The sequence below is a fragment of the Cyprinodon tularosa genome, unplaced genomic scaffold, assembly GCF_016077235.1.
Source record: "Cyprinodon tularosa strain WSP-4 unplaced genomic scaffold, ASM1607723v1 ctg223, whole genome shotgun sequence".
Lineage (NCBI taxonomy): Eukaryota > Metazoa > Chordata > Actinopteri > Cyprinodontiformes > Cyprinodontidae > Cyprinodon > Cyprinodon tularosa.
This window is the reverse complement of record NW_024038833.1, coordinates 1160582-1188295: the sequence shown is the minus strand read 5'-3', so window position 1 is coordinate 1188295 and position 27714 is coordinate 1160582. Positions and strand designations below refer to the sequence as shown.

The 27714-nt window shown below is 36.5% G+C and overlaps 1 protein-coding gene across 1 annotated transcript in view; it reads left to right on the top strand.

The window, feature by feature from the left end:
• Positions 1 to 27714, top strand: part of LOC119784299 (ERC protein 2-like) — a 226543-nt gene that overhangs the window by 21053 nt on the left and 177776 nt on the right. The window contains exons 5-8 of the mRNA XM_038286276.1: positions 4654 to 4698; positions 5782 to 5937; positions 10766 to 10858; positions 15831 to 15998. Of these exons, the coding sequence (XP_038142204.1) occupies positions 4654 to 4698; positions 5782 to 5937; positions 10766 to 10858; positions 15831 to 15998 (462 nt within the window). The remainder of the gene's footprint in view (positions 1 to 4653; positions 4699 to 5781; positions 5938 to 10765; positions 10859 to 15830; positions 15999 to 27714) is intronic.

The following is a 27714-nucleotide window of genomic DNA, read 5'->3' as shown; positions in this document are numbered from 1 at the left end:
GCTCACAGTGGCTAAAATTCTAAACTTAGGTGATCAAAAGGTTAACTGCTCTTATGGTATATTTTAACCAGTGGTGGAGAGGAACAAAGTGCATTTACCTGATTACTGTATTTAAGTATTTTTTTGAGTATCTTTACTTTACTTGAGTCATTTTTTGGGGGGCTATTAATAAGTTTCACTACACTACATTTCAAGGAAGCTGCTAGTTACTTGTTACTTTTTAAATGCAATTTCAGCATGGCAGAAGCCATTAGGACTGAATTTAGACAGCACTGCGTTAGAGATTTTCATGACATTTCACAAATGTGAGAAACTCAGGGTAGATATTATTTTTAGTTTATACTTTTAATTTGGGTGTTACTTGTTGCCATGTGACCAAGTTGTTCAGTAGTGTGAGTTGCGGGTTCTTTGTGGTAATAGATTCAACCTTAAACCTTTTTCACATAATAAAAGTGTCAGGAGAATCGAGACAATTTTGTTTTGTTTTTGCTTTTTGTTTTAAACCTCTTAATATCCACCTCATTCTCACCTATTTTGCATACCCAAATGGAAAAGCAAATAACTTAGGAACTGTAAGCCCAAATTATATGTGTGATACATTATTTGAAAGCTAACACTTTTTAGTTTCTGAATATAATTATTGACAATTGGGTGAGTAAAACACCCAAGCTGCATCAAGCCCAAACTGCATCAGTTCAAACAAGATTTAAAGATGGTTTTTCTTTTATTCTCGAAAATAATAGGTCTTTTTTGAACAGCAGTTCAAAAAAACAGTTGTTTGCTTGTTATTGCTGCTCTGTCATGGTACATTTTAACATGCTGCTATATCTGTGTTAATTGTGCTTTGGTGCTCACTATGTCCATAAAATAAACTTGGTGGTTGAATTTTGGAGAATCTAAGCTCTCCAAGGATGTCTAACATGTCTATACTGGTAAACATTTTACCAGTGTAATGTTCATGCATTCTGAGTATTTGTAAACACCTTAAAACGGTGATACAGAGGTTAACCAAGAAGTAATCATCTGGGCTCTTCTTCCCTCTATAAAAGACATTTCATCCCAGTGCTGTGTGTTGCAAGCCCGTAACATCATCAGTGACCCCCTCACTCCCCCTATATGGACTGTTTTGCATTATTCGGTGCAGGATGAGCAGGTTCCGTAACAGCTTTTTCCCTGCCTGTTGAACTGTTGTAAACTTTAATTCAAATCCTTTTAAATAGAATTCAACTCGGTGTTTCTACCACATTTTGCACCATATCTATTTATTCATTTTTGCACTACTCTGAAACCTCCACATCAATGCCCTTTTCACCATGTCTCTCCTGCACTGATTACATATTGATCACTGCTGCACTTTAAAACGTTGAAAAACTGTATGCATTGTATTGTGTAGACACGCTGTGTATACAAAATTACAATAAAGTTAGTCTAAGTCAAAAGAGTTTTCCTTAGCTGGCATTTTGATGCTGAAGTTCTTTACAGATGGTGTAGAATTTTTAGCAGAGTTGCTCTAACATCAACACTTCAGGTGGTTTCTGAAAGTTACATGGTACATGGTAAATTACACAGAAATTAATATTAGAACATCTAATTTGTATTTTTGAATATTTAAGTACTTTTAAATACATGCACTTTTGAATACTTAAGAATTTTCAAAATGAGTACTTTGATACTTCAAATTGAGTAAATGTTTGACTAAGTAAGTTTTACTTGTAGTTGAGTAAGACTTTACTATGAGTATTAATACTTTTACTCAAGTACAACTTTTGAATACTTTGTGCACCACTGATTTTTATATGATTTATGTCAAAAATTGTACTTGATTTGTTGTCAAAGCTTTTGTATTGCCTTTTATTTCAGTACATTCTTGGTTCCACTCTGGGAACCCTTCTTTATGCACTCTTTTTTTTCTTCTTGCAAACATCTATCTTACATTTCCTATCTATCTTACAAACATATTCTGTGCTTTACAACTTAACATGAAAAATTATCCTGCTTCCTTTCTGAAAGGGTAGTAGTTCTGATTGAAAATTTAAATACAAGAATATCATACATTTAAAAATATATATAAAAATTTTTTTTATCTGATTTCATCAAATAAAAGATAAAATTTCATGAATCCTCTAAGTATTTTTTATTTTGATACTTTTGGACATCAGCTGTTTAAACCTAGATGAGCCAAAACAGTTTTTTCTTTTGTTTTTTAGAAATGTCCTTCTTTTTATACTACCTGGTAATAGCTTTAATACAAAAGTAAAATATTTCTGAAAAGCATTTAGCAATATCATTGGTTGTATGTGTTCTTCATGTGAAGATACGTTTGATTTCAAAATTCCAAATAATTTATTATAAACTTTCTCCAGAGTAGTCATCTTAATGTTTACTGATTTAAGAAGTGCAAATGGAACACACTGTTATTTGGTTTAAGATAATCAGTGGCTAAACTAAAATGCTTAAGTCTAAATGAATGCAGTTGTTACACACATGTGATAACTATGATAGCAGTCTCAGTAATTTGAGACTGTATTTTGTAAGGACTCAGCACAGCACACTTTTCACTCAATCCAAATTGATATCTTTTCTGTGGCAAATAAAATAGTCAACATGTTACTTCTCAACTCCTAAAACATGGACCTCTGTATGTCTGTCATCCTCTGATTAGAAAAGTGGATCTGCTGTCATATAAGTGGAGGTTTATAGACCGATGTAACGGTATTACAGAAGACATGTAGTTGTCATTTAGAATCACTTTTATAGGTTACCGGTACCCAATTTTTTTTTTTTTCCACTGAGGCAGTTGTCCTTGCTTGTTTTGGCCTTAGTTTACAGGCCAAACATATTGCTATTATCTCTAATAGTTTATTGAGATTAAAGTGGAACAAAAGTCAAAATCCATGCTTATCTGTACAAAATTCCCTAAGTTCTGAATCTTTTTTCATTTATCAAGTTGAGCATAAAGCTGGTAGATTGTTGATTTGTAATCTGAGCCCAATCCTCTGGAATCTGGGTCCAACTACTTACATTAGATTAGGCATGTATACTTTTTGGAAACAGAACTTTGCAGATATTCTTATTCAATAAAGTGTTTTCACAAAAAATTTACCAACTGCTTCAATAGGAGATATCTTCCATTTTTAGGTGAATAAATTTTTGGCTAGTACTGTGCAGTGTGTATTAGAGAAGCTATGAAGAAGAGGAGTAATGGGGAATTTTGCAGCAACACTTAATGTTCCAGAATGTCCGTTTTTGTGTATGCCTGCAGCTTGAACAATTTTGTTGTTTTGTGTGGGCATCTCTGCAGGTCAGAGCTACCATTAATTATTGATAAAAAAAAGCTTAGCGCATGTGCTGGCAGAAGGTGTTGCCTAGCACAAGCTTCATCGTGCCAGAGACATCTGCAGGAGAGACAGTAAAAGCAAGTGGGAGAAAAGAAACCGAGAATTTGCACCAAAAAGAGTGATCAAGACTCAGTCATCCAATCCTAAACCTGAACTTGCCTCCTTCTACCTGCTAGCAACCAGAGAAAGAGGGACACGAAGAAAACAGGACAGAAAAAAACACTTCAGGCATAGAAGGCATCCTTTGGAGAGGAAGCAGATTAGATCATAGGAAAAGTTTTATTGACTTCTTGTGGGAGCACAGCAATGGATTTCATAACATTCTTTAAGAAAACACAACCTGAGGAACAAAAAGAAGGGAGCCAGTGAGATTTATCAGTTTATTTTTTGCGAGTGCTTCTAAAGCTGTGGGTGTTAGAAAGAGCTAAAGATGATGAGTCGCCAGGCTTGTTTTTACCGGGTCCCTCCCCCGGAGCTCCATCGGCGTAACCATCTCCAGGCCGATCCGGCTAAGACAAGAACTCTGCAAACTGTCATTGATATGAAGGTAGGACTCAGCAAATCCTCGAGGAGAAAACATTTTCAGTGACATCACACTTTTCTGCCTTTTAGTAATGTGGTATCAGTTCTTGGAAAAGTAAATCTATCTTCAAATAGATTTGAATCGAGGTTTGCCTGTGTTATATGGGCAATGAGTGATGTTGTTTTCTTTTTCAATGCTTGTACGGTATTTCATCAAAGTGACATACTCATTCTTCCTGTTGCAAAAGAGCTGAATATTTGCCTAGATTTTAAATACTCACATATAGACTGTAAACTAATTATTACCTGTATGTATATCTTATTATGCCTCAGTATTTGTATAGCCACCATGTCCAAAGTTCATTATTGGCCCATGCCGAGTTAAGCACTTATTCAATTTGTTTCAAATGTCACATATGGAGGCTTTCTCTCTCATCTCAGCCTTTGAATCCTTTACTGCTGTGAAAAATGTACTTGACTCCACATGAGTCTTTGAGTTATCCACCACACATACTTAGGGTTCATTCAGCAAAGCACTTATTCCAAAAGTGACTTCCTTACCTCAAAGCTACAGATACTTTGTAATTTTTTCCACTTATTAACATTCAGTGTTAGTCACAGATGGAATCTGAATATTACTCTGACAGATTGATTTGGAAATAAAAATAGAAAGAGGCAGTTCAAGCAATGTTACTTATTTAGTTTAAGCAGCTAAACGATTAGCCTTTTCCTTATATCACATCTTGCTTTTGTTTTAGCCTTTGATGTGCAAATGTCTGCTTTGTAATTGCAGAACACAAACCCATCGTTCTGTTTTGATCCTGATGTTATCTGGCAGGTATTGTACTAGCGCTTGTATTTATCTTTTCCTTATTTTGACATAGACAACTGTGTTCCCGTATGACTTTTTACCCCACTTTTGAAAAACTTTCTCTGGGTTGAATTGTAAGAATGCCATGTACCATTGTTTGTATCCTGGAAAGTTGGAAGTTTGGCTCTTATTACATGGTAAAACTTTTGCATGTCATGTTAATTTAAAAAATGAGCTGTTTGTCTTTGCTGTGACTAATTTTGTATCCTCCCATGGAAATGAGAAACATAGTTTAAAATGCAAAAATCAAGTCTAGTGTATCACTGTTTTCCTGACTATCCAAAACAACTCTACCCAAGTTTACACTCTGGTATGTTTGTTTCAGTAATTCGATACGTAACTTTATACATTCCCTCTTGCTCAGTCTGTGTGTCTGTGTTTTGCGCTGATGATACTGGGCAGCCCATTTCAAAGTTTAGTGTTTAACACTTGTCTAAACCAATGCCACCATACAACTTTAGGACCTGGACATGACAGACCGTTTCTTCACGGATATTAAAAAACAAAAATGTTTTGAGCTGATCTATGACCTATTATCCCAAATTAACTTAACATGTGACACAGAGATGTATACTGGTTATAAGTTGGTTACATACTCCTATGACCATAAATTATATATTTATTTTTGGATTTTTTTGAGAGTAAATGGTTATATAACACTTAATATGAGTTTATGTAAAACTTCTGTGTCATTAGTATTCATGATGGTTTTTTTTAAGCTTTTAACCCCTTCTTCCAGATATACGTATATAAACTGTTTAAAGCTAGTTAACATCTTTATTTCCGTAAATGATGATACATATAGTATAATGGCAGTTACTTTACAATTACTCTTAATAGAACAGTAGGGTCATTTGAAATAAACATCCCCATTACATCTTTGTATAAATGTTGTAGGTGCAACTCAGATTGGATAGTCTTTGTTGATCTATATCTTGTCTTCATGTTGGCTGTTTTGTGATTAAATTCTCTATATAAAATTTGATACTGCTGTTGGATTAATAGCTGATGAGTTTCTGACTCTTTGCCACACAATTTTTGCTGGTACAGGACACCAAGATTTCTTCCCTGGAAAGAAACATCAGAGACTTAGAGGATGACGTCCAAATGCTAAAAACCAATGGCCTGTTGCACCCTGATGACAGGCACGATGAACTCAAGCAGGTGGAAGTCTACAAGAGCCACTCTAAATTTATGAAAACTAAGGTAGACACTCTGCATGAAACATAAGCCAGCAACACAATGCATGCGTGATTTGAATTATGCATGTTAATTAGCTAGTGCATGAAAACAATTTTTTTTAATCATGTCATATAAACATTTTTGTAGCAGCTGTTGAACGGTTTCTTATGTTGTCATGCATGTTACATATTATTAAAAGCATGTTTTATATGGTAATGAATGTAAAAAAAAATGAATGAAATTTGGTTTTCTGTTGTAACTGGAGGATGAGCACCTCTTGATATCTTTATTTGGTAGATCTGGCTGGAGTGCCTACATTTAAATCTTCCTCCTTTCCTCATGGCAGAGATTTGATTAGGTGTAAGAAACACTCCATATATATTTGGGTCCGTATTGGCAAGTAACATCCAGTAGCATCACGCATTTCATTTCTTTGTTTCACTACACCCAAAAGGTACTGTGATGGATTTTAATCTCGTTATTGTGGAGCTTACTGGAATAAAAGTAACTTGGTATCAATTCAATTCAGTTCATGTCACATGTCATCTCAAGGCACTTTATAGAGACAGGTCAATGAGATCTTACAGTCAAACTAATTCAAAGTTTTCTATCTGAGGTAAACCAGTTCATTGCATCAACTCATTGACTCGAAGGCAATCCCTCACACCAAGCATGCTTGTAGTGACAGTAGAGAGGAAAAACTGCCTTTTAACAGGTAGAAACCTGCAGACCAGCAGAACCGGGCTCAGGGTGAGCAGTCATTTGCTGAGACCACTCACACAGAGTGGTATCATGTAGAAGAATCGAGTTTTTAGAATTATATTAGCTTTACTGCTTAATTGAATTCAAAAATCCTTAATTAAAGAAAAAAGTACATTTTTACTGTGAATTACTGTAGATTATGTCTTCCAAGTTTTTCTTAAGATTTATCCTAGATAATAAAGGTTGTGAGATGAGGGGTCTCCTCTAGGGGTATGTTTTACAAAGAATCTATGGAAGCTTCTGAGTAAAGATACTCTGTTGTCTCCTGAAATGGATAGTCAGGTTATGGTGCATTTTGTTGCTTGATGTATGAGAAGATTAATACAGTGTTGTCATAAAGCTATGATCCGCACCAGTACTTTATACTATCAATAACTTAATTTTCTTTTTTTCATACCGAGTAACATAGCAGTTTCTGAAATTCCCAGACCAGCTTTCCCTGATTTAACAAATAAACAATTTTCAAAGTCTTTTCAATCCTCGTTCTTCACCAATCTCATTGAGTTTTAATTTAAGCATCTCCTCCTCACTGACTAGATGTCTAAGAGCCATCTAAGACCTCTAGATTTTCAAAAGGCTAGAATGTTTTAAAACATATGCAAATTTGTTAGCATTAGCAAGAACAAGAAGAACAGCAGTTGATAACTCTGTTATGAGTATGCAGATTATATTTTAATAACCAAACCGGACAGTTTTGGGGGGAGGGTATGCAAAAGTAAATGTTAACCATCTCGAAAACATTTAAACCTGAAACTCACTAAGAAACGTTCACATCAAATGAGTGAACGATTTCCATGTTATGCCTATGCAGAGGGTGGCTCTGTAAAGTAGTGTTGCGAGGCAGAAAGAGGCGAAGGTTGCAATTCTAGTGTTGCGAATGGCCTGTTTTTTTGCAAATTCAGCAAGGCTAGATCGCCGCCTTGCATGTGAAGTACACAAAGTTTGTAGGAGTTTAAAAAACTGAACTTTTGTTTACATTGTCATTGCGAAAACCAATCAGGGTCTAGATATGATTGAGACCTACAGTGAAGGGGCACAGTGGAGACAAACTTTGTTAAAAACAGAATCGAAGATGGAGCAAATATTGTTGACAAACGATGAATAAGGGAATGCTCTTAAGAGGTTTGTGGGTGGCTTTTAAGTAAGCTAATTTAGTCCTAATGGGATGGTTTGATAGTCCTACCCCAGTGAAACCAACTGAGCAAAAGGTAGAGTGGCCTTTTGCTCACTGTGCGAATTCCCCTGCCATGCAAACTGTGTTTGCTGACCAGCAAGCAAAACAGATGCCTTAGGCAATATTTTCATAGGTCTTGCAGTCTGTGTAAATGCACAATTACAGGCACAGCTTTTGCCTCTTTATTTAGCACATTTGAAAAACACGCGCCAACTGTGCAGCAACTGTCACCTAAAGGAAGCGATTGAACAATGACAGGAAAAGGTGTGTGTACATATTAGCATATTTGATTTTTAAAATGTAACAACCAGTGACGTGCGGTCAGGGGAGGCAGGTGAGGCAGTGCCTCACCAGCCATCATGGAAAGAAAGAAAATATATAATCATAAAGTAATTTAAATTGTTATATTCATCCGGTGGTTTGTACTAAAAAATATTCATTTTTCATGTAGCTTCACCAATTTCGATTTTTATTTGTTCAAAATCGCTGAATTTTCTTATTTTCCCATTCAAATGCTTGGAAGCGATGCTGGTGAGGCAGCAGCGAGCTCTGCCTCACCTTGGATTGCGCAACCCCTGGCTCTGCGCTGGCTGCAAAGCGGAGAGAGCATGTTGCTGTACGGCGTCAATAAAATGGTTTAAACAAATGTAATATGTGAACTTATTTCTAATAATTTGGCTTATGTATATAATGTACAGAGCTTTTTGTCACCAACTGTGTTTGTGTAACGTGTTTCGTGTAATGAGCGATTATAAACGGCAGAGAACAAGTTCGAGGTGAGGCAGGCAGTTCTCTTGCCTCATGGCAGGGGGTGCTCAAGAGACTGAAAACATAAGGCAGGAACAGGACGGATCAAGGAAGGCTTTCTTCCCTGGCAGTGATCTCCATTGAGACAGAGAGACTTTTAAAACTGAAGGAAGATAAGGAGGACTTCTATTCATTTATAAGTAAAGGTAAGACAGTAATAACATTTATTTTGTTTTGTTTTTTAAGGAAATGTGTGTTTTGTGAGCTACAGTTTGTATGTGTAAGGATGCAGAAGTGAAACATAACCTGTAAACTGCTGTCAATCTATGCATCTATTTGCAAATCTGATTCTGATGACGTCAGTGCCTCACCAGCTATGAACCTCACCGCACGTCACTGGTAACAACAGTAGAATAATATTAGTCGGGAAAAATATTGTAAATTGGCATGGGCTAGTACAAATAAATGCATCAAAGAGCAAAAGACCTTAATGCAAATAAATAAAATGGAAAAACATCATGACCAAATTTGTATATTTTAGAATATTCAAAGCAAAAAACAATTAAATATTAACAGCCACAAAACAACATCCATAAGCAGGGGCGTACATTGCTACACAATAAATACTGTGTAATTTCCTGTGTTGTTAATGTCTGGTTCCTATAGTCTCCAATAATAACAAGGATAATTAATTAGATAATTGGGTAAACTCACCCAACTAAAGCCACTTAAGTGTTTATTTGTTACGGTAAGTCAGTCTTCATCAGTACAGGCAGGAATAACATCACATGGAATTAATTATTGAATTACTCTTGCTACGCTTGAGTAGAAGCTGTGTAAGTTTTGTTCCAGGGACACAAATGATCAATGTTTAGTATTCTGGATTGCAGTGTGATGGTAAAGTTTTTTTTTTTTTTTACCTATCCAAAGAGAATCTGTGGCAGCCTGGCATATGGAGACATTGATAAGCTACATTGTCAGATTAATTAGAAGAGAATGCTGGGAATGTACTCTCTGAATTTTTGTATTTTTGAGTTTCATAGAAATGCAAGGCAAAAAAATCTAAAATTAAATCATTTCGGTGGGGGTCAGATCTCCTGGTTTGAATAGTAACATGTTTGAGGGAACATACTCTGAAACTGATAGCTTCCAGTTATTCAGGCTGTTGTGCACTCTACAGAAGATGATACAGATTTATCTCTGTAAGGCTGTCTTCTGATTTTTCAATTGCACTCAAATGTGTATAACCTCACTTGATGACATACACAAAGATATTTGAAGGTTTAGTTGGCCCTATAGGTTGTTTTGTATGGTCATCAGTTTAAATATGTATCTGTGGCAAAACAAGCACCATGTGAAACACGTTTAAATGAATAAATGTGGCCTGTGATTTAACATGCTTTCAGTACTCAGTCACACTGCAAAAGTATGTTATTAAAGCAACCCATTTCACATATGGTCAGAATTCATATTTGGTATCAGGTTTCAAGTTTCACAAGGTTTCAGTCCATATGGCCGTGACGCCTATTTATTCTACTTTGATGGCTGAGGCCGATGAATTGTGCTACATGTGAAAAAGTTTCTCTGTGTTCATTAATGGTGCTCTTTGTATGGGCCCGTTTGTCATTGCGACAGGGAAGTTCCAGATGCAATCATAAAAGAGATGTTTTTTATGAATAGGGCTCTGACAGATGAATGTGAGCTTACAACGGCAGAGGAACAGAGGAAGGGAGTTCTCTTTACCCACGATATATATCACAGTGATGGCCCTGGCATGCTTTCACATATCTCATCTTTCTGCGTACAGTCACAGAGACACAGAGAGACACTGCACATGCAGCCATGCACAGATTCATTCTATATCCTTGAAGCGCTTGGGATCCTGTTGTTTGAGCTCTGGTAGCGACTGTCGTTTTGATCCAACTGCTGGTAGAGAAATGAGAGGGAGCATTGTCCCTATCCTACCCCATGTCCTCTCTAGACTTGGATCTCCTCAAACACTATTAAACTGCTCTGTGATATAGTATTGAGAAGGAGTGCGTTGAGCTACTCTTGTAGAGATTTGCCCTGTCAAAGGTCTAGGCTCTGTGATTTAGGAGATTGTGTCTTTGTCTAATAGTAGTGCTTCAGCTTAGTGGTTGCTGTCATCTCATCTCTGTGTTTCTGTAGGAGCAGGCATTGTCCCCACGTGTGTCTTCCATCAGACCAGCTCCCACCTTCTTCATGCCCACCCAACTGCCTTGGATCACAGAACAAGAAGAAGTACACATTTTTATTAGCCTCTCTTCAGTTTGATCATGTCTTTCATTGAGTAATAATGTTTTAAATATTATTCTGGTGTTTTAAACATAATTTTAGTCCACTGCTGGCACATTTCATGAGCATGTAACCCTTCTCACCTATTTTTGACACCACCTTGCAAACATTTTCCTGATTTTGCAGTTTATTCTGCCCCTGTTCTAACTTTATGGGTCCTTTGGGATCAATTTGTGACTGCAGGGTTTTTAAACATGGTCTAGTTCAATCTGAGTTTCTGTTTTATGCAGTGAACTCTGGTCTCTCAATCTGAGAAATTCTTCTTTTTAAAATAATGTTGCATATTTTTGGGACCAGCAGTCATATTCCAGTCCTCTGCACAACAGCCCACTCAGCAGAGAAGCATCCCTCTGTTGGTACATTTGATTTCCTGTGTGGTTTTCTGTAATGTTCTCCATTGCTTTTCTAAAACAATCTGGTTGTGACCCTCAGTGGTTTTCAGCTTTTCGACTGTTTAGCCTATTTCCACATAAATGAAATCTGAAATGGGATTCATGACATTACATGGTGGTTAAATGTAGCAGTTTACCACATTTCCAATTTAATTTATTACCATAGAATTTATGAAAACACGTTTTATTTAGTAAATAATGAAACTGACCCCAAACATATTCAGCATAGTTGTAACTTCTTATTTTCTTCAAATAAAGACATGAAAACAAGAGCAATATTTAACACTTGGTTTGCATTTTTTATATAGTTTATCCTATAGAAGGAAGAAACACAATTAGGAATAAAAGTGTTTTAAATGTAAATTTTATCATTATTACTCTAGATTTTGTCATAAAAATGTTTATAGAGCCGTTCTTTTTCTCTTCATCTATAGAATTTCACATGTAGAAAACAAATACAGTGTCCTTTCATCAATCCATCTAGTGTTCTTTTACATTTTTTAAAGAATTCAGACTTACTGTAGGACTTAAGATACAATTTAAGTTTAGTGCCAATCTCACTATTTCTGAATAGAAATGGACACAAATTTCTGCCATTATGCTTTAAAATGACATAGTTTGGCCCTACAGTATTTCAATTCTTCTGTCAAAGGCAACTAGATTTGCATTTAACATGTCTTGAGCCTTGAACACATCAAATCCGATTTATCATCCGAATCAACAGAAAATCCTGGGGAGTGGCGGCCGAGTGGTTAGGGCATAGAGCTTGGAATTTAGAGGTTCTGGGTATGAGCCCCACTCCTACAGACTGCCTTCTGGGTCTCTTATTAAGACCCTTAACCCCACACTGCTCCCTGGGCACCACATAATGGCAGCCCACTGCTCCCCAAGGGGATGGGTTAAATGCAGAGGTAAATTTCTCTAATGTGAGATCAATAGAGTTGAATTATTATTATCATAGGACGTGGTCGTTGCATTTAGCACTCATTGAAAGTCAATGGAGATGATCACACTCGAGACAATTTTCTGCAAGGGAGCTTGCGTTACTTTTACTGAGATAGACCCCAGGTCTATTTTAGTTGGACTACGCAGCTAGTTAGTCGCAATTTCATGGGTCTTACAGGAAGAGGGACGCTGTTTACGAAGTAAAGCACATCTGCTTTAGAGGAAAATACAAAATGAAATCTGTGAATTGCAAGAGAAAACAGTCAGGTTTTGAGTCACACAATGCATATGTAGCAGGCAGAGCAGACAGGCATGTACAATCAAGGAAACATTTAAAAAAAGAAAATACTCTACCTAGATAGAAGTTCAGGAGGAGAGGAAGTGGGTAAAACAGTTGTCCTCTACAAGCCTTGCAAAAAAAAAACATGGGACGGTGAAGAAAGAGCAGCTTATTATTTACATTGAAGATAAGCATAGCTCCAATATGGGGTAATTATCTCTTTTCCTTCTTTATGAATAAAAAATAAACAGCTTTAACAAACTTCACAGATATCTCTCTGACAATCACCTCCCACTGCTTTATCCAGTATCCATATAAACCCTCCCACAGCCTTAATTGCTGCTGCCCATTATATTCTTAATATAGTCCTATAAAAAATTCTCTCTGCTCTGGTTTAGAGATGCTGCACAGTGTATCTATGAAGTGTCAGCTTTGCGTTGTAACCATTCTGGTAGGTTTTTGCTTTGTTTTGTTTTTAATAACTTTTCATAATCTGTCCCAGTCAAATGTGGGAGATAGTTTCAATTCATGGGGCAGAGAGACAAAAGTGAAAAAAAAATCTGCACAGGTCAAGTTCTGCCCACCCCGCATAGTTTCAAAGCATTTATGATGTCTTGTACTCTACTTACGTTCTTCATGCTCTTGACAACTTTCTCCTTTTTTATCAGATGTCTGATCCATGTAGGTTTTAAACCTCTAGTTCCTGTTTATTACAGTAATGCTGAAAGTTTACTTCAGTAAATGATAACTTTTTTTTCTTTATCACATTATTTTACAAAAATGCTTAAAATATGCATGGCAATTGGATGGAAGCATAGCCAAGTGTGCATGGTTTGCTTTTCCACATATAAATACCTGTGGGTTATGCCAGACCCATCTGGAGTGTTTCTTGCCAAAAGGATAATTTGACAGTAAGCCTAATTTGGCTAAAGCAAATGCTTCCAGTTAGACTTGCCATAGAATTGTGCAAACACAGCATGATAACCAAACTACCTGTTGACATTTGTATGATTAGTTTGTTATGTTTGTTATGCAGGCCCAATGACCTCTCAAGTTGCCACTTCTTACTGCAGTGCTGTAAAGTAACCTTTGGAGATATTTAGATGTTTCTATCTTCCTTTCTGTTCTCCTTAAAGTATTTTGACAGTACAAATGTGGGTGCTTATCCATAAGTGTGTGTAACAGGGCTACGGTAAAGAAATAAGTATTTGAACACCCTGCTATTTTGCAAGGAGGGGTCTGAACTGAAATTGTTGTGGTAGGTGCATGTCCACTGTGAGAGACATAAACTAAGAAAAAAATCCAGAAATTACAATGTATGATTTTGTAGCTATTTATTTGTATGATATGGCTGCAAATAAGTGTATGAACAACTATTGCCAACAATTCCGACTCTCAAAGGCCTGTTAGTCTGCCTTCAAAATGTCCACCTCCACTTCATTTATTATCCTAAATTAGATGCATCTGGTCGTTAGCTGCATAGAGACACCTGTCCACCCCATACTAAAAGTAAGAATCCAAATACTAACATGGCCAACACCAAAGAGCTGTCCAAAGACACCAGAGACAAAATTGTACACTTTCACAAGGCTGGAAGGAGCTACATTACCAAGCAGCTTGGTGAAAAAAAGGTCAACTATTGGAGAAATCATTAGAAAATATAAATCTCCCTTGGACTGGGGCTCAATGCAAGATCTCACCTCTGGGTCTCAGTGATCCTAAGAAAGGTGAGAAATCCACCCAGACATACACAGGAGGAGCTGGTCAATTATCTGAAGAGAGCTGGGACCACCGTTTCCAACGTTACAGTTGGTAATACACTAAGACGTCATGGTTTTAAATGATGTATGGCACGGAAGGTTCCACTGCATAAACCAGCACATGTCAAGGCCTGTCTTAAGTTTGTCAATGACCATTTGGATGATCCAGAGGAGTCATGGGAGAAAGTTGTGTGGTCATTTGAGACCAAAATAGAACTTTTTGGTCATAATTTCAGTAACAATTTTTGGAGGAAGATGAAAGATGAGTGCCAGCCCAAGAACACCATCCATACTGTGAAGCATGGGGTGGTAGCATTATGCTTTGGGGGTGTTTTTCTGTACATGTGATAGAGCGACTGCACTGTATTAAGGAGAGAATGAGCGGGGCTATGTATCGCAAGATTTTGGGGAACAACCTCCTTCCCTCAGTTAGAGCATTGAAGTTGGGTTGAGGCTGGGTCTTCCAGCATGACAATGACCTGAGGCACAAAGCCAGGATAACCAAGGGGTGGCTCTGGAAGTAGCATATCAAGGTTCTGGCTTGGGCTAGCCAGTCTCCAGACCTAAACCCAGAGAATAGAGAATCTTTGGAGGGAGCTTAAACTCTTTTTCTCAGTGACGCCCAGAAACCTGACTGACCTGGAGAAGATCTGTGTGGAGGAGTGGGCCAAAATCCCTCCTGCAGTGTGTGCAAAGCTGGTGAAAAACTACAGGAAGCGTTTGACCTCTGTAATTGCAAACAAAGGCTACTGTACCGAATAATAACATTTATTTTCTCCTCAGGTGTTTCATAAACAAGGTAACAAGCCATCTTTATATGTATAACTCTCTCTATTGTCCTTCACGTAAAGTTGGGTAAAATAAATTGCTTATCTCAAGTGTCAACTGTTAAACAGAAAAAAAAAATAGATTAGAGCTTAGAATTTTTTTTGAAACTGTTCACCTGTAAGCAATATTGATAAAAATAAACATATTGTCTTTTACTCTTTAGAGATCCTAATAGAATTGTAACTATGGTGATCTTTCTGAGATGTTTTTGTCTTTACTTTACAGTTACCTTTTACAATGTTTCTTTCACGTTACTTAGTCTTGCTTATTCCAATGACCTGACCTCTGTGTACTTGCTCAGAAATTGCTACATCCTTGTTTAACAACAAAGATAATTCTGTTCTAAACTATTATTCTTATGATAAGTGGTGCTCTCTTTTTTTAATTAATATGATCAAACTGAAAGATTAAGTTTTTAACACTTTCAGTGTGAAAGTATGCAACTAAAGAGTCATTTCTTTTCAACCACTTTTTACCATGACTGACAGTGTGGTGGAATGCTGTATATTTCACCTAATTTGGTTTGGTTAAAGAATTCCTTTGTTATTTCTTCTGCACTTCAAAGAAATATTTTGTTGCATAAAATGTTTTGTGTTTTGTTTTTAAACTTAAACTGAAAGTAAACTGTGAGGAAATTCCAAGATTTCTTTTCACTCATTAGTCACCATTTTTATAATTGCAATAAATATATCCTTTTTTTGTGTGATTTTCAGATAGAGCAGATGAAACAGGAGCTGAGCAGAAAGGAGTCGGACATGCAGGCTCTGCAAACCAAGCTAGAAACGTTGACCAACCAGAACTCGGACTACAAGCAACACATCGAGGTCCTTAAAGAGTCGCTCAGTGCCAAAGAGCAGCGCGCAAACACTCTGCAGACAGAGGTGAGAGTGTGAACGATCATAAATGCAAAATGATTCCCTGGTATGTGACTGTTGATGCTGAGAAACACATGAGACATTCATGCAACATACAAGATCAAAACACTTAGAGAAAGTATTTCAGTTTCCTAATATGATATACATTAAAATAAAAAATAAAAATGTATTTCCCCAATATTAGAAGCAATGTGATGCTATTGCTTTTTTGGTTGAAATTGGTGAAATAAAAAGATGTGGGGTTTTAGAGTTAACTAGACAGATGCAACATTGATCTGATTGGTTTTGAGATTTTTCTTTGTTTTTCAATCTGATAGAAAGAAACTGGCCAGTTAAAGCTCACTCTGTTATTCCTCATACTGCCTGCTTCTCTTTTGAGTATTTAGGTGGGAGGAAAGCTATCTACGCGTGTGGCTTCTTTTTTTTTCCACCACCACAATTGTGTATGCTGGTGGGTCAGCCAGAAGGCTGAAGAAAGCTGGCAGCTTTTGTGCATGTTTGAAGTGTCTAAGGCTTTAGGGCTTTAATGATTTTATCAACATTGTAAGGGATAAAAAGGGGCTGAGTGTAGAGGTGTGGAGAAGGATGCATGCAAAATGTGTGTGTTTAGTGTGCATGTGTATAGCTAAGCATTTAGCTTTTTTTCTCCACTACTCTCTTGACTTGGAACTGATACTTCAGATCTCAGTGTTTGGCAGTTGAGAGGGGCCTGCTAACTATGTCCACTCATCATTACAGGAAGCAATTTGAGCCAAAATTAGGCTTAATTGTTAATACATGTGCAAATAATTTTGGCTCTTGCTTCTCGCTGAATACATCATACTTAAAAGAAGTACTTTTCAGTGGGTGGTTGTGTGTCTATATTTACCTACCATAAAAGGAGAGCTGCAATTGCAAAAAAATGTTTGTGTCATCGTGGCAGAATGTGCTCTGGGGACACCTGCTTTACCAAGCCTTATAATCCTTAAAGCTTGAGAAAGTATTTATCTGTCATTTCGTCTCAGCACAGCCAATCAACGGTTTCAGATGTGGTCAGAAAACAGAACAGGTGTGTTGAAATGAAAAAAGGCCCAACTATTAAGATGTATCTGTTCACCTTTCAGAGTTTTTAAGTTGAATTAGAAATAAAGGCATCATTTTCATTTACTGCCCATGTACAATAGTTTGCTTCATAAGTTACCCAACATATTACTTTAAAGTCAGATTATTGCACACCAACTGTTGTGCAATGTTGATAAAAAAAAACAAGTTTATCACTATATTTTTTTAACAATACTTTTAACAGTAGTGTATAATAATACTAATGATATGATAAAACAAAACTTTACAAGTTCTCGCAAGTAACATCTATTTTGTAAAAACATGACCATAAAAAAATCTTGTAAGAACAATACATTTTATATTAGAACTTTAATAATTAAATAATTTTCATTTTTATCCCTGTCAGAGGTGGGAAATACTGTGTCTCAAGTTTAAAGAGGTCCTTGTTTTCTTTTCCAAATAATTATAGCTGTGTTAAGTTGAAAAACACTATGGTATTTACTAATGTATTTATTAAAATACTCTATTTTTGTATAACATATTTTTTAGATTATTTTGTTCAGTTTAATCTTTATTTTTACTGCTTAGATTGTTAATATTGGAAAGGTCTTAATTATGTATTTTTCTTCCTTTCCCATTAAATCTTTCTTCATATTCATCATTCACAAATGTATTTATGTTGCAGAACTATATTTTAAACTGACCAAAAAGCATTGGCGCACATACTTCACCACAGAGAAGTGAAAATGAATATAGAAAATGTTTGATGGTAATAGCCACAGTTGTCAAATAATTGTGTTTATGGTAAAGTGAGGTAAACTATCCTTCCTCCATTGGTTTAACTGGAATTTCTCATGAGTAAATGTTTTAGAGCCAGTTTTTACCTCAGCTGACCCTCTGTAAACCTTATGACCCTGGTAAAAAGAAACAGGCTCCATAGGGAGAATAGGCTATGCACATTACTGTGGTTTGCTATCAGCTGGTTCGTTTTTGTCAAGGAACCATATAGCTCTGCCTTTTCAGGTTAGACCAGCGTTAGTATGATTGTAGTGGATATATTATCAATATCATTTCTAATTTGAAAAATATTTAAGTTTCATTTAATATTTTGAGCTTTTTCTTAGGCACATTCCTAAATTCACTTCAAACTTAGGACACATATAAATGACTGGAACCTCTTAGGGTTTTTTCATTATAACAATACCAGGATAGGTGCTTATTGTATGAACATTGAGTTTAATACACACATGTGTTTGTTTAGGGATTGGACTTGAATTTTGAATGAGAGAGGAACAACTATAATATTTCTGATTTTGGGTGCATCACTGCATTCTTTGCTGCTTCTCCTAACTTCTCAAAGGCCACTGCTGAGGACCAGTAATCTGATCCAGATCACAAATACACAAACACACAGCTGTGCACACACAGCCCCATAAACACAGAAAAATATATGTTGTCAGTTCTGATTACTCGACTCTCATCTCCGGTCTACAGTAATTTTTCTTGCTATTGAAGTGGCATTTTTTTCCCCTCACTTTGGCATGACTCGGGTTTCCTAAGTGGGCAAACCAGAGGATGACTAAAGATCTTTAGTGCGCTGTAGTGGGCCAGTTGATGAAATGCATTCCTCTGCTGCCTGTCAGTCAATCAGCAAGAGAGAAGAGCATCCTCATTCAGTGATAGTACCCAGGATCTCTATGTTTTAGAACAAACCTTTTTAAACATATTAAACTGGTGCATTAGACATCTTATAAAGGAGTGCACATTTTTCGTTTTGTTGGCTTTAACCGCTTAAAACTAAAAACCGGTATGTTCCAAATCCAAACTTCTTTGTTCCAGTCACTACAAAAGTGTAGAACTACGAGATGGCTAGCCTTAGAACAGAGAAGCCTCTGTATGCAAAGGAATGAGAAAATGCAAGTGCATTTATTTGTCAGTCAAAGTTAAGGACAGCATCTAAATGGGTGTGATTGAATCTGTCTTCAGATAACTGGAAAATGTAGAAAATAATGAGTGTACACTTTTCTGGGAGCTCTGTGGTTCTGCCAGAGTCTGTGGAAACTTAACCCTTTAATACAGTACGATGTGTGTGTGCCTTTCATAGCCTGATCAGGACAATGCTGCACTGTAATGATACCCCACCCGATCGGGTAACCTATCAGAGACCTTCCTGCATATTTAACAAACCCAGGAAACAAAAGGAGAGCTAAGCTGCCACAAGAGTTTCAGCTTTCAGCTCAAAGATTGTTTTATAAATGGAGAACGTAGCTAAAAGTAAGTTTTTATTTACCTGAAGGTAGTTTAATATAGAAGAAATACCCTTTTGTTTTATGTAAAGAATATCTTTCATTAAAGAACTGAAAGAAATGTAGGTTTTTAGAACAGTTTATGATTATAAATTGTTTCAACATCAGATTCAATGAATAATAGGAAATTTGGAAATCAATAACACTCATTTTATGAGCTCAATGTTTTCTTCCAAGAGGTTACTCACTCAAATAAATACTATACTTGAATCAGACTCAAGACGTCATTAAAGACGTCTGTGTTTAAAAAGTTAAAAAGTTATTTAGAAAACAACAAGTTGAACGGTCCTCTTCTTTAAGTTGTGCTTACATAGCTGTCAAGTCTCCCATTTTGCATGGGAAACTACCGTATTTCATCCCTCTGTCATCCCCCAGTACTTGAAATTTCCCATAAATTTCCAATAAATATTAATGTAATTAATATAGAAAGATATATATATATATATATATATATATATATATATATATATATATATATATATATACAAAAAAAAAAAAAACTGATCAGTCTCTCCAAATGGAAATGACAAGATCAATTTCTTGATCTTTTTGCTCTCGCCACCCTTCTGTTCATTGAGCTTCACTGGTTACCCCTGGCTGCCTGAATCAAATTCATGTTCCTGATGTTCAACTACAAAGTGCTTAAGGGTACGGCTCCAATCTACTAGAACCCTCTAGCAGAGGCTTATGTCACAACTCGGTCACTCCGGTCATTAATTGATTGTCGTCTAGCAGTTGCTACAACACGCTCAAGACAATCCAGACTGTTTCCATGTGTTGTTCCAAGATGGTGGAATGACCTACCAAGCACTACAAGACCAGCAGTGTCTACATTCACAAAACTCCTAAAGACCCACCTCTTCAAAGAGCATCTCTTATCCTAAATTTAACCCATAGCTCTTTACCCCTCTACTACTGTTTCTATACTATGATAACAAACATTGTGCCTAATTTGTAAGTCGCTTTGGATAAAAGCGTCTGCTAAATGCATAAACAAACAAACAAAAAGCTTTCTGCATGGCGTCCCCCAGTCGCCTTGCTGCTCAGGTACTGTTAGAGGACCAGTACGTGGACATATCCCTTGTCTCTTTAGGTAATGACACGTTGGCTTCCAAGTAGTCTCTTTCGGGCATTTCTCCGCATTTCCTGTTTCTGCAAGAAGACCTCTACTGAGTTTTGATTTTGAGGTTGAAATGTAATGACTCAAGAAAGGTATAAATGAGTCGAATAATATGCTAACATTGACTACAGTGACAGTGATAAATAGCAAAAACAAGAAGAGAATAAAAAAAGCGAGAGGGGATAATTTATGGGCGGATGGAGCGACAAGAGGAAGTGAAAGTGAGATGTTTAAGGGAATTAATAGATCAAGGTGTTTGTGGGCTTTTGTCAGTGAGTTATGCAATGTTACAATGTACTGTGGTTCCTGCTGGTCTATTACTGTTGATCTTTCTTTGTTCTTTTTGCTGATTGATGGTTCATATTGCTAGTGAGGCAGCAACAAGATGTTGTTTCAACATGGTGTGGGTACCCTATGAATTATGCCCTCAGTCTCTCTCTCTCTCTCTCTCTCTCTCTCTCTCTCTCTCTCTCTCTCTCTCTCTCTCTCTCTCTCTCTCTCTCTCTCTCTCTCTCTCTCTCTCTCTCTCTCTCTCTCTCTCTCTCTCTCTCTCTCTCTCTCTCTCTCTCTCTCTCACACAGCTGTTTATGATATTAGAATCAAAGACAGGCAACAATAGAATCATAGGTGAGAACTATCTTAAATGAAAATAGACTTGAAGATTGAGCTTGGAAAACTTCTGTTCTGTTTTTAGCTTAGGTTCACCACTAATAATAAGTTATACACTGATTCCTGGAGCTCTTCGAATGAGTCCCAAGTGTTGTGGGCTAGTTTTAACATGGCTTCATTCAAACCTGCCAGACCATGGTCACCGTTCTCAGGCCCAGCAGCATTATGTTGAGTTCTAGGATTGGTGTGGTTTGGAATTTAGTGTGAATAGAACACCACTGAGCTGACTAGAACAAACATGATGCAGTCCAAAATAAAGTCACTACATGTTCTTCAGAGGCGATGTGGAAAAGCCATAAAATGGAGTTACCGGGGTCATAATGGAGATGAGATGTTTAATGATTTGTACAGAGAATGAGATACAGTAAGTGTGTGAACACAGAGTTGTGAATGTATTAGCAAATATATTTAAATACATTTTTGATCCAGTGGTAAAGATATATAACAACCTCAGATGATGATAATATTTTGTCCTTTAAAAAAATACCACTTGTAAAAAGCATATTTTATATAAACACATATCAAATAGTTAATTATATCACAAGGAAATGAAGAGAGTTTTCTGTATCACCCCTCACAAGATATTTCAAATTTTGATGAAAAATTTGATGAAAAATGACATGAAGGACTGAGTGACGTTGCGTATGTGATCCAGTGCAGTGAGGACTGTACAGCCTCCTATATTTGAGAAACCAAACAACAACTATACAAACTCACAGCATAGGAGGGAATCAACAGAATTGACAGTGACTCCTGGATAGGTGTCAAAACGTCTTCAGAAAACTAAGCGGGTTTACTGTTGCCTTCCAATTTAAGCCTGTTTTATGGTTGCCATGAGCAAGATGACTGAGAATTTACATAGGCAAGGACTTTTATGTTAGTATCTGACACCAATTTAGTCTTATTAAAATGAGGTAACTGATGAACCAGAGACAAAACGCTCTATTTTGTGTGCATTAAAAGAATCTACCCTACTACTGATCACTGTGCTACTTCACAGGTAACCCTGGAGCTTGAGAAAGATTTAAACTTAACATGAACAAACTGAAATCTGTCATTCAAATAAGATTTAAATCAGCCTATTGCTGTTGCCTCAATTCCAAAAGAATGTTCAGGTCTTTCTAAAGTAATATTGTGATAGACCTTATCAAATGCAGCAGTAAGATCTAACAGAAAAGTTCAAATACAAGTCCATTATGCCATGAGAATACAATTTCACCAGAGCTGTAAAGGCCACTGACTCATCAAAATAGCTGACTTTATGAACAAATAACAAATACATTCAAGGATTTTTTCCCAATTGCCTGTATGTGTCATTTTTTTTCCTTTTTGTCCCTGGTTACATCTGTACTTTCCCATGTTCCTTTAATAGCCGGTGGGCAGACAGCTGTGTTGCTAAAGTCTTCTTAGCAGATGTTGCGGTGTATATGGTGACCATACCCCTCTCTCCACCCTGCAGCCCCTGCTGTGAGGCAGTTCACATCCGCTTATTATCCTGTTCTTGCCCCTCAGGTGATCTGTCCCTTTGTACAAGTCCTGATCAGAGCTCAGGCTGTTTTCTTAATCAAACTTTTAAGACACCCCAGAAATGACACGCAGCCTTAGCCCCAGGATAGGGAATGGCCCTCATTTCCGCACAGATCCGACCTGATGTCATCTTGTCTGGGTGGAGGTAGAGTTTAGGAAGAAATTTTTATTGCATTTGCATGTTTATTTAGTCTAGGATGTAATGGTTGAAAGATCTGGAATGCATATGCTGAAAGTGAGAGGAACAAGTATCGGCACAGGGCCCAGCAAACACTTATACCTTAATCATAACATAGTGATTGATAGACTGAAAATGTGGAGGGGATCTTATGGTACTGACTTAATTGGTTCAGCTCTTTCCTGACAGATGGGGATTAATTCATGTCATTTCAAAATTATACATGTCTTTTTTCTAAAGGCTCCATTCTCAAGCCACTTTTATTTGACAAAACATATTAGAAGCAAAACATGATGATGTATACTCTCCCAACTCCAATTAAAGTGTATCTCCACATTACTTACTATGCCTTTTTCTCTTTAAGGGTCTGCAACCTTTGGCTTTTGAGCTCCAAGCTGCATCAATTTTTCAGTTTGTTATTAAATCATTGTATTAATTTTCCATACCATAAAGAAAGTAAAAATAAAATACAATTTTATTGCATAATATCCATTAAAAGCAAATCTATCCGTCCACTTTTTTCTAACATTTAATTTCTTTCTTTTGTTTTGATATTTTTTAAACAGAAACAAAATAGCCAGACTAGGTGTAAAAATGGCACTTTGGATTATACTTCCACTATGTAAGCACAAATTGCTTTGAAAGAGCAATGATTGGATAAACTGAGCATGCAATGCAACTCATCAATTAAATCCAATTCCTCATCCTAGTTACTATAACATTTTACCTGACTTAACATATAACTATATTATACGAAAGCACTTGTCAAAAATGAGAACAGTCTTCTGTTTCACCCTGTTTTATTCGAGAAGTTAAAGTGTTGATGACGCAATATTACATGTGATTACATGTGATTTTGAATTATAATCATGTATGAGGATATACCAGGTGTCATTATAAATCAAACAGGCTTAATTCTAACCCAAATATCCAACATTTAGTAGCGCCACAGCAGCACTCTGTTGAATTGCTAGTCAAAACACCTTTGTGTGGTTGAACCATCAGCCAGTTCAAGCACAGGAGAGGGTAGTGATGCTGAGGTATATGGAGGTATCACACCTCTGTTAAAACCAGAAACCTGTGAAACACCTAATGCAGCCCCGTTATTATGCAGTTAGGCTCTGACAAATCATTATCTGGGATCGTTTGCTAAATTTTCCAAGCACAGAAAAGATGCCGTTGATTGCTCAAACTTCTCCTGATCTCATCTGTCCTGCTTCACACACTTTGAAAGCAGCTCAGGATCCTCAGGAAACTTAAATAAGCTGATGACATCCTTATGGGGAAAACAAGCAACAAGCTGCAACACAACACAAAGACATAGCTGTATCTTAATCCATGAAAGGTTCAGCAGCTGTTCATAGTAAATCCACCTCTAGCTTGTTATGACATATACGTCCCTTCCGCTTTCTCCTCCAACACTTTGTTTTGATAAAAGATTGTTTTATGAGGGTGCTCTTGAAATTATTACATGTTCATCGGTATTGATCATGATGTTTTGGAATCATAAAAATACCAGCAAATGTTGATAGTGTCATCACCACTTTAAAATATGCTTTGCCTTGGTCATCACACAGATATGAAAGCTTCAGGAGTGCATTGACACATATCCCATCCCCTCCAAACACACCCTCAATCCCTATTCACTGGTCTCTAATATAATGTATAACATTTACCTTAGCAAAACAAGCTTTTTTTTATCCTGCAAGAGCTTTTTGGATCCTCTTTGATAGCTACATTTTATTCCAGAGATATTTGAAGGTATCTATGAGGTATGTAGGACATTGGTGGTCTTGAATAATCTTGTAAAGAACTAGTCGTTTCATCTTGCACTGAGACAAACCAGACTTGGTCAAATAATTGCTTTGCAAAACATAAATTAGGCAAATATTATGCCATAAATTTAGAAGATTAATTTCCTCTTACAGAACTTAAAATAAATTATGTATAATGGGTGACTAGCTGTATTTACACAGGCCTGAGGGATGTCACACAGCCAGGAAAGTGAATAGCTTACACAACTTTGTGTAAAGTCACACAGCAGTTAAAGCAGAGTATAAATTGTGTGCATTGTTACATTTAATGAGTCTTTAAGATTTAGGATCTTTTCAGTTGCGTTTTATTATTAGAATTTTTATTCAATCGAATTCTTTGTTCAGTATCATAGAAGGGATTCTAGCTGTTGGTGAGAAATTGCATTTTTATGAATGTCACTGGGGTTTAAAGACTAAGATTTGGATTTATGAGGAATATATTTTGGACAGCCATGGAATATTTTCATGGCACTGGACTCCAAGGTGGGTGAGTGAGAGTACAAATATTACTATGGGGTTTTTGGTGCACCCCCAGACCTTTGCTGTGGTCTTTCTGGTTCTGCTGTTTAGACTGTGGTATACTCATATTGTCTCTGTGTTGCTTATTGCGGTCAAGCACCGGCACCTATACCAATACCTCTGCAGATTTGCCTGCCAGAAAAACTTTTATGATGAAATGTGAGGCATGGAAAAGGGAGGTGAGGACAAACAGTGAAGCTGTTTTCTTTAAGCCTCTGTTTTGCTTTGCTAACCAGATTCCAACATCTACATTTGCCTGTCATTGTAAGCACGGGAGAAGGAAGTCTGAAGGAATTAGGATGTGCTTATTCATCAGTGTTCATGCATGTAACATGTGAGATTGTAGATACATGTGTGTTCAGACTATTTAAGAATGTATGCAAAGCCAGGCATGTGTTAGAATAGTTTGCAACTGTGCCAATTGAAAGAAAACTCACATGTGGCCAAGAATCATTATCTTATCAACCACAAAATCTTGAATGCATATTAGGGTAATTTTTCAAATGATCTGGCGTTGAGTGAGGAGTACCAAAGTTTCTCTAAGATTTTTTTTTTTTGCACAATGGGATAAAATAGATATTTAATGTCTTTTTTTATTGTTTGCACTTAATTGTTAACTGAACAGGATCTATTTATCATTTCTTTCTACACAAAATCCACATATTAATACTATATATATATATATATATATATATATATATATATATATATATATATATATATATATATATATATATATATATATATATATATATATATATATTCCTGTAATAGAAAAGTGTAGCATAATGTGGGGACTACATGTTACACTTTTCTATTACAGGACAGTTAACTCTAAAAATCTAAAAAATATGGACAATCATTTTTTGTTACTTTTTAAGAGAACGAAAAATAGATTGATTTGATGGAAGGGGAGAGATCTACTTTTCGAACAATATAATAACCCCACAGAGGGAGGGCAGGTTGAGCTGAAGATGGTTAGATGATAGAGTAGAATCGGAACATAATAGAGCTTATATATATAGTCTTATATATATCATGGTTCTCATGATACGTTCACAAACCTAGATATAATTGTTATGTTGTATTTTCAAGAATTTCATAACTTTCAAAATCATTGCAAATTAAAATCTGTTGAATATGTCTTTCATTTCTGTTCAGATATGTGGTATCTGGATTTTTGCACTCCCTCACAGGTTATTTCACATCAGTAACCTGTACTTTGTTTCAATTTAGTTCAGTTTATTTACAGTGTATAGCATCAATTCACAACACGTCATCTCAAGGCACTTTACAGAAACAATTCAACCAGATCATACAGTCAGATTGGTTCAAAGTTTGCCATCTAAGGAAAACCAGCTGATTGCATCGACTAATTGACTTGAAGGCAATCCCTCACACCAAGCCTGCTTGTAGCGACAGTGGAGAGGGAAAAACTCCCTTTTTTCAGGAAGACAACTCCAGCATAACCAGGCTTGGTGTGATCAACCACTTGGGGTTCAAGGAGACCGAAGCAGACATACAGAAAGAAGCAGAGACATAACGGTAACTGTGAACCAGCTCCACAGACGGCCCCCTCCAGGAAACACACAGTCAGGCAGATGAGCTCCGAGCCAGCTCCCATGTCAGAGGATGAAGAGAGCACATCCAGTTATTCATCAATTTTCCCATCAACTCTTAATAGCTGCTTTCCTTACTAGAAACGAGCATTTCCACAGCTTGATGCTTCCATAAGCTGTTTTATTTGGACATGGTATATATATGTGTGGGTTATGATTTATAACTCTACCAAAAATAGATTCGCACATAGGCCAAAAGTACAATTTTGCTATCTGTCTAAAGCACCTTATTTGACTTTCTAGCTGTGTCCTCTAAATGACTTACACACGGGAGCTTTGATAGCTTTATTTCAACAATGGCTCTGTTGTTGTCTCTCTTTTACAAAGGCAATATTTGTTTTTAGGTACTCTATAACATGAGCTGTGTTAACTCTCCAGCACCTGTTGCAGTTGTACCATTTTTTTTCTGTTGTTTTAATTTTGTGTAAGGGCCTGAACAATGCTCAGTAAAATATTCAAAACACTGAATAGTTCACTCACAATATAGAACCTTGTCCTGGACCTGCTTGCTGTTTTTATTATCTGCATAATGCTGTTTGTTTACTAATGTTATCTCACAAACCTTAAAGCCATTTGCAGAGTACCAATATTTGTAAGAAATCTTTAGTAAGATTTGAACCTTGAAATGATTTATAAGTGCAATAGAGATGGAGATGGATTTTATTCAGGCAAAATAGAAATATCTACAATAGTTCAGTATTTTTCGGAAAAAAAGATAAGTTACTGTTTACTCTAACGCATACATTTCAATTAAACTACTTTAAGCTTTGGGGTTGTAAGGTGAGAAAATGTGGAAAAGGTTCAAGAGGTATAAATACTTTTGCAAGTTAAGTTAAGAAGTTAAAGTGTTGATGACGCAATATTACATGTGATTTTGCATTATAATCATGTATGAGGATATACCAGGTGTTATTATAAATCAAACAGGC